This window comes from Staurois parvus, unplaced genomic scaffold (assembly GCF_062004578.1).
Source record: "Staurois parvus isolate SC_StPar_1 unplaced genomic scaffold, SC_StPar_1.0 ptg000017l, whole genome shotgun sequence".
NCBI classification, from domain to species: domain Eukaryota; kingdom Metazoa; phylum Chordata; class Amphibia; order Anura; family Ranidae; genus Staurois; species Staurois parvus.
Window position 1 is genome coordinate 22,470,263 of NW_028317813.1, and position 8,676 is coordinate 22,478,938.

The window sequence follows — 8,676 nt, forward strand, 5'->3', positions numbered from 1 at the left end:
AATTGTGATGATTATGGCTTACAGCTCATGAAAACCCCAAATCCACAATCTCAGGAAATTAGAATATTACATGCAATCAATAAAACAAGGATTGTACATAGAACAATATGGGACCTTTGAAAAGTAGAAGCATGCATATGTACTCAATACTTGGTTTGGGCCCCTTTTGCAACAATTACTGCTTCAATGTGGCGTGGCATGGAAGCTATCAGCCTGTGGCACTGCTGAGGTATTATGGAAGACCAGGATGCTTCAATAGTGGCCTTCAGCTCTTTTGCATTGTTCGGTCTCATGTCTCTCATCTTTCTCTTGGCAGTGCCCCATAGTTTCTCTATGGGGTTCAGGTCAGGCGAGTTTGCTGGCCAATCAAGCACAGTAATCCCACGGTCATTGAACCAGGTTTTGGTGCTTTTGGCAGTGTGGGCAGGTGCCAAGTCCTGCTGGAAAAGGAAGTCAGCATCCCCATAAAGCTCAACTGCGGAAGGAAGCATCAAATGCTCCAAAATCTCCTGGTACACGGCTGCATTGACCCTGGACTTAATGAAGCACAGTGGACCAACACCAGCAGATGACATGGCTCCCCAAATCAACACAGACTGTGGAAACTTCACACTGGACTTCAAGCATCTTGCAGTGTGTGCCTCTCCATTCTTCCTCCATACTCTGGGTCCTTGGTTTCCAAATGAGATGCAAAAGTTGCTCTCATCAGAAAAGAGGACTTTGAAGCACTAAGCAACAGACCAGGTCTGTTTTTCTTTAGCACAGGTAAGATGCTTCTGACGTTGTTTGTTGTTCAGGAGGGGCTTAACAAGAGGAATACGACATTTGAAGCCCATGTCCAGGATCCGTCTGTGTGTGGTGGCTCTTGATGCACTGACTCCAGCCTCAGTCCACTCCTTGTGAAAGTCCCCAACTCTTTTGAATGGCCTTTTCCTGACAATCCTCTCCAGATTGCGGTCTTCCCTGCTGCTTGTGCACCTTTTTCTTCCACACTTTTCCCTTCCACATAACTTTCTATTAATGTGCTTTGATACAGCATTTTGGGAACATCCAACTTCTTTTTCAATTACCTTTTGAGGCTTTCCCTCCTTATGCAGGGTGTCAGTGATGGTTTTCTGCACAACTGTCAGGTCAACAGTCTTTCCCATAATTGTGATTCCTACTGAACCAGACTGAGAGACCATTTAAAGGCTCAGGAACCCTTTGCAGGTGTTATGGCTTAATTAGCTGATTAGAGTGGGACACTTTGAGCCTAGAATTTTGCACCTTTTCACAATATTCTAATTTTCTGAGATTGTGGATATGGGGTTTTCATGAGCTGTAAGCCATAATCATCACAATTATGACAAATCACGGCTTGAACTATCTTGCTTTGCATGTAATGAGTCTATCTCATATATTAGTTTCACCTTTTAAGTTGCATTACTGAAATAAATGAACTTTTGCACGATATTCTAATTTTTTGAGTTTCACCTGTAGGTGCTAATATAGTCATGTAAGGCCTTGTTTGACTCATATTAAAATGATCTATCCAAATATATACGTAATCGTAATGTGCCCAGTTCCTGTTGAACTTTATGAATTGTTACATGTGGAATGGAAATTTTATGGCACACTCTGTATCCTAGAGCTTTAATGGCCTAACAGGTCATGGCTGACTGAGTTATTGTTTTACGATCGGGCAGAGGAAAGTGGTTTTCAAAGCAGACCTCCTGCACCAGACTAATTAGCGGTTTACAGCCCTGGAGCTTCATCTATCTGTGTTTTATTTTTGCTTTGCTTTAGTACCAGGTTGAGGTACTAAGGACTGCCCCACCAGGAGGTGAGCAAGCCAGGGTCCAGTAATAAATATAGCAGGTAGAGATCAAGCAGAAACATAGTTGAGGAACAAGCCAAGACAAGTAGTAGTGGAGATAAAGACAGCTGCAGGTATGCAAAGAAACAAGATATCAGCTGAAGATAATAATCTGGCAAATAGAAAGAGCAGAGGTATGGCTTAAATCAAGAAATTAATGGGAGGAGCAACAAATTCAAGGTTCACGAGAAACAGGTGACATTGTAATGTTGTAGTGGTATTCATGTACAATGGCTAGTTGCTCTGATATCACTGTAAGTCAGTGCTACCAGCCATTAGCTCTGATCAGTGGTACAGCAGTAAATTGTCACCAGAGATTAAATAAATCCTTCTACATATGTTGTACCTGTTTATCTGCAGTATTCTCTTCTCCACAACCATTCAGAGTACAGAATTTATAGAATTTATCTGAGCTTTCAGAAAGCAGGGGGTGGGAAACTGAATTACACTCTGCAGAGCCCAGTGAGGTGAGCTGAGAGCTGATTGGAGGGAAAGGACACACACCATTCACAGAGCACACAGGAACAGAGGTGAGGCTGTCAATCACAGGGTGTGCACTGGAACTCCCTCCCCTGTCACCTTTTTACCTTTTGGTGTCAGGAAAACATGTCAGATGTGATCATGTAGATACAGAAAACTTTAAAATGACCCTGCCATTCATAAAAGAACAAAAAAGCGAATGTCAAGCTGAAAACAAGTTTCTGGTTTTTGATAGATTGCTGTAGGATTAGAACCCCTGGCTGGTTTTTAATGCTTTCTAGGGCTTCCTCGCTTCCTGTCCTGCTGTTGCTCCTGTGTTCAATCACCGAAGGGGAGATCCCTCTGCACAACCCACTAACACCCACCATACCAATCTCGGGGCCCCAAATGGGACAGCCCCTCGTCAGAATACTCAGAAGCCAGCCACCAGTAAGTAGAAGGTATGAGTGCAATCTGAGTGCAATATAGACCTCTGGCCACTAGTGAAAAGGGTGCTTGTTGATAATGGCAAAAATTTTCAAGTACCGCAGTAATTTCACTGGGGTGGGTAGACACAGACAGCATAAGGGGCTAACTATTAACCCTTTGCTCACTCTAAGAAATTAAAAGAATGTTTTAGCTGAAGTTGAATGTTAAGGGCAGTGGTTGTGCAGAAGATTTGATATTTATTGTAAATTCCTTTTTGCATACAACTATTATGGTCCATATGTGCTTGTGCTGTGTGTTAACATACATGGCATTAAGACAGCCCCTTGATACACCAAAACATATAAAAATTCAGACGTCACAATATTTTGCCATCTGCCTCTGGCACGCTCTGCCACCGCATGTGTACAATCCTATCAGGCTGTACTATTAGAATTCAGGTGGGTGGCCAGGGGGCAGTAAAACTATGGCTCAGCTGTCTGTTTTTACAGCCCCCAGGCCACATGTGTGAAAGAACCCTAAGAAACAGTTTCATAAAAAAAAAAGAGATTTCAGGGCCATTAAGTTGTGGATGTGTATAGATTATTTTTGGAGAGGATATACTTTAGAGTCACTCTAAGGGATTGCTATAAATGTACAGTATATATATATATATATATATATATATATATATATATATATATATATATATGTAAAACCCAGTATATATACTGCCATTTGTAAAAGCTATAACTTTCATGTGTAAACAGTTAATTTACATGTATTGGGATTTGTTTTTAGCAAAGACATGTCGCAGAATACATTTTGCCTTAAATTTATGATGAAATCTGATTTTTAAAATTTTGTTACTGGACATGTTTAATAGCAAAAAGTAAGAAATATTGTTTTTTTCTCAAAATTGTTGGTCTTTTTTCGTTTATAGCGCAAAAAATAAAAACTGCACAGATGATCAAATACCACCAAAAGAAAGATCAATTTGTGGGAAAAAAAGGACATAAATTTAATTTGGGTGAAGTATTGCATGACCGCGCAATTGTCACTTAAATTAACACAACGTCGTAACGCAAAAAATGGCCTGATCAGAAAGAGGGGTAAATCATGGTGGCATAGCATTATTTTGCTTTGGTAAGTTAAAATGTAACCATTGACCTTAAATCTCTGGTACAACTTTTGATTTACAGTCAATCTATGGATTACAATATGCTGGTTTAGACCTTAGTAGTTGAGTTTTCAGTTTTATATATAGAGTACCTTTAGTCAATTTATAGGTACATACTTTCCATAGATATCCCCAATGTGGATATGTATTTAGTTTATTCCGTCAACTTGTTGGATATGCATACTGTATAGAATTAAGAGATATTATTGGGCAGGAAACGTCATCAATATATGTGCAGGATAAATATGATATCTTTTCCAGGTCTAGGCACAGGCAGTGCTCCTCTTTTTCTGGATCTCCTGGGCCCCATCCCCTTGCATCTTCTTGTTGCCTTTTTGGAGCAGAGCATATATGGTTTTCTTTTCAAGACCATATTAAATTTTGCTTGTTATGGTTTTTATAGGTACGTAAGTACTGCCAGATGTTAGATAAAAAGTGTACATAACTGTATAATGTGTATATAATTTTTGACATACCTCTTACCTCCTGAATAAGAAATGGACACTGCTCCAAGTAATGCACATAGTTTATAGTCTGCCCAATTTTCTATACTGGGTCTTTGGATGGAACTTGTACTGTATATTAATATATAGGTCAAATTTGAGGAAGTAACTCCAAAAGCATTGGTTCTAATAGAGTTTTTGTATTACACATTATGAACACATGTTCATTTTACCTTTTTGTAATAAAATTGCAATTTTACACAGAACTATTTCTTTGTAATTTGATATTTAATTACAAGGAATAGTGTCATAAAAGTCTCATGTCTTTTTACTTGTGTTTAGTCTAACCGGGGGATATCAGTACAGAACTTCAGCTCATAGGAACAAAAGATGAGGATACCCACATGACAGAAAAATATATTTGAAATTTTTTTTAACATATAAAAAATATTGGCACCCCTGCATTTCTGTCAGATAATGCAACACTTCAACCAGAAAATTGTTGCAATTACAAATGATTAGGCATTTTCATGTTTACTTCTTTTGTTTGTATTGGTATGACAAAAAGTGGAGAAACAAAAACCAAATCTGACACATTCCATGCAAAACCCCAGAAATGGACTGGACAAAATTATTGGCACCCTCAATTTAATACTGTGTAGCACACCCCTTGGAAAAAAATAACTGAAATTAATCACTTCCTATAACCATCAATGAGTTTCTTACGCCTCTGTATTGGAATTTTGGACCACTCTTCTTTCGCCAACTCCTCCAGGTCTCTCAGCTTGGAAGGGTTCCTTTTCCCAACTGCTGTTCTGAGATCTCTCCTCAGGTGCTCTATGGGATTGAGATCTGGACACATTGCTGGCCAGTTCAGCACTCTCCAATGCTTTGTCTTAAACCATTTTTGATGTGTGTTTTGGGTCATTGTCCTGCTATAAGACCCATGACCTCTGACGGAGACCCAACTTTCTGACACTGGACCCTACATTGCACCCTAGAATTCCTTGGTAGTCTTCAGATTTCATAATGTCATGCACATGGTCCAGACATGCAGTGCCTGAAGCAGCAAAGTAACCCCAAAACATCAGTGAACCTCCACCATGTTTGACTGTAGGGACTGTATTCTTTTCTTTAACCCCTTCATGCCTAAGAGTAAAACAAATAAGCACACCTAAGCACAATTTTGCAACTTTGACATGTGTTAGCAAAACCGTACATATCAGCACTACTACTTTGTACATTCAGGTGGATTGTACCTTGTTTTTTTCAGGACAAATTGGGCTTTCATTTGGTGGTAAATGGTAATGGATATCTCCTGATTTTTTTTTTATTCCCACAGGAAAAGTGGCACAAAATAGTAAAAAAAACCCTTTTTTAAAATTGTTTTTAAATTGACCTTTGACCCTAACCTTGACCAAAACACAAACCCTGACACAGACCTAGATCAAACCTTGATGTAAGTATTTTTATTTATTTAATTTATTTTTTACAGCCACTTGTTTTTTTTCTCTCGGAAAGGACAAATAGAGATACATTGTATCTCTCTCCTCCATTCAGAGAAAGAAAAAAAGGGGGCAGGCTTCACAGTGACTGATCACTGTGACAGCCAATCAGAGGCTATCACAGCGATCAGGTGACCCGGAATTGGGAGTTCTGGGTCCCAATCGTTAGAACAGGACAAAGGGCTCTCAGTGACACCCAGGTCTTTGTGCTGGGAGCACCTCGTGCGGCGCGCTCCCAGCAGAAATCAAGGTATGCAAATTAATAGCCCCATGGAGAAAAACCCAGATCTGTGAGGCCGCTGATTTGCATGCCATCAGCGTTAAGGGGAAACAAGGCCTTGTTTCTTTTTCTGAAAACAGTAGCGTGACGGGCTTTACCAAAAAGCTGTAATTTTGTTTTGTCTGTACACAGCACATTCTCCCAAAAGGAATTTGCCTTCCTCAGGTAAGTTTTGGCAAACTCCAATATCGCTTTTTTATGTTTCTGTTTCAGCAGTGGGGTCCTCCTGGGTCTCCTACCATAGCACCACTTTTCATTCAGATGGCGATGTATAGTGCAAACTGACACAGTAGTATCCTGTACCTGAAGGTCAGCTTGATTTTGTCTGAAAGTTTATCAAGGTTTTGTATCCACCATTGCATTCTTTGACCAATTTTTCTCTTTCGTCCACATCTAGGGAGATCAGCTACAGTGCCATGGGCTGTAAACTTCTTGACAATGTTGCGCACAGTGGACACAGGAACATCTGGTAATTGATACAAGTGAGTTTAATTGCAAATTACAGGAGCATTACAAATTTGGAATGCAATTATTTCTTAAAATTTTGAGAAGGTGCCAATAATTTTGTCCAGTCCATTTTTGGGGTTTTGCGTACTATGTGTCATATTTGGCTTTTTGTTTCTCCACTTTTGTGTGTCATACCAATACAAACAAAAGAAATAAACATCAGAATGCGTAAACGTTTGTAACTGCAACAATGTTTTGGGTGAAGTGGTACATTATCTGACAGAAATGCAGGGGTGCCAATATTATTTTGCTATGACTGTAGGTACGGAGAGCTACACCTAAAAGCGCTGGTATTCAGAAATACATATAGAAATTCAGTACCCTGAATAAAGTATTGAAAAGGAAAGCTGAGCCAGACCCTGGTAAAAAGAGAGAGGAGGAAAAACCAATGTTTTGAAGATGTCAAGGACCTCCTACCTTAGGTTTTACCTAATCTAAAGTTGCCCATACACTATTAGATTAAAATTCTAGTGTATAGCCAGATTTAGGTTTTAAAAAGTACTTTGAAAAACAGAAGTAGCTGAAAAACTTACTGTGTGTACTTTATAACTTTGGTAACTCTAGCCTTTTTAATTTTTTTTCTGGTCAAATTGTAAAAGAAAAAGTATATTTTCTTTTTTTTTAATTGTTAAAATGTTTTTCTTTAGAAACAAATTCTTGAAAGACAGCATCCCCAAAATATGTATTGACAAATACAGTATATTGCCTAATCAATAGATACAATTTGCATTGACAAAATTGTCCTGACTCCTATATTGGTTAAAATAACAGAACAGTTAGTATTTTTTGCACAATGGGTAGAGTAGGCAGGAGGATGACATACAAGGGGCAACTGAAAAGTTCTCGGCCTACTCATGAAGCATTTGTCTTAGCCCAATTTTATTTTTGCTACTCATAGTACATATCTTTGCAAGGTTCCATACCAACATCAATTTCTGAAAGATGGAGAAAGTGAGCAAACGTGCTGTTATTCAATACCTGCTGTCTGTCGCATTTGTTTTCAACAGTCAACATTCTTGAGACCCACTGACTTGACACCTTGTGCATGTCCAGCACTACTGTTAAAATGTGTCCAACACGTTCTTGGGATATGCCCACTTTCTCTGCGATGAAACGTTCTGTCACACGCCTGTCTGCCATTATGAGATCCTGAATTGCTGTGATGTTTTCCTCCATACAGGCAGTTGCTGGCCTTCCACTGCGAGCAGCATCTTGGACAGAGGGATTCCCCCTCTTGAATTCCGCCACCCACTTTTTAACGGTGGAATAATAAGGGGCATCCTCCCCTAATGTTTCCATCATGTCCTTGTGGATGTCCTGTCCACTCATTCCCTTTTTCAGCAGGTATTGGATAACAGCACGTTTGCTCACTTTCTCCATCTTTCAGACAATGATGACCTTCTGCGCTTCATTCTTGAATAACTGAAACAAAGAAAACGCGATTTGTGAGAAATTTGGTATGGAACCTTGCAAAGATATGTACTATGAGTAGCAAAAATAAAATTGGGCTAAGACAAATGCTTCATGGGTAGGCTGAGAACTTTTCAGTTGCCGCTCGTAGTTAGCTGCCAGGTTGCTGGGTGATCAGAACAGACAATTATACAAGCCACTTAAACAAAAATTGCCTGTAATAAATAGTTAATGCCCTTTGGCAGAATCCTGGGCGATTCTTGGTCTTGGAGTTCATGCAACTGCCAATCCATGAGACTTTACCCATGTAATTTGGACCCTGCTGTTTTGATAAAAAGGTTTCTGTACTAGTCAATATCCCAGAAAAAATTATACCATTAGAAACTAGGTAACATTTTTCATTTAAACTCAGTAGTATTAGTATACAGGATTTATATAGCGCCAACAGTTTGCTCAGCGCTTTACAATATACCGGGAGACAATACAGCAACAATACAGTTCAATACAAGAGGGATAGGAGGGCCCTGCTCCTTGAAGCTTACAATCTAAGAGATATGTAATATTTCAATGGAGAGTCGCAATCCAGTCCCAATCTTCCTCATTTATCCTGT

The 8,676-nt window shown here is 39.3% G+C and overlaps 1 protein-coding gene across 1 annotated transcript; it reads right to left on the minus strand.

Annotated features, from left to right (window-relative positions):
- Window positions 1-7,543: 7,543 nt before the first annotated feature.
- LOC149473408 (protein GVQW3-like) lies at window positions 7,544-8,035 on the minus strand. Its single transcript, XM_089681522.1, has one exon. The coding sequence runs from the start codon at window positions 8,033-8,035 to the stop codon at window positions 7,544-7,546; it is 492 nt and encodes a 163-aa protein (XP_089537648.1).
- Window positions 8,036-8,676: the final 641 nt, after the last annotated feature.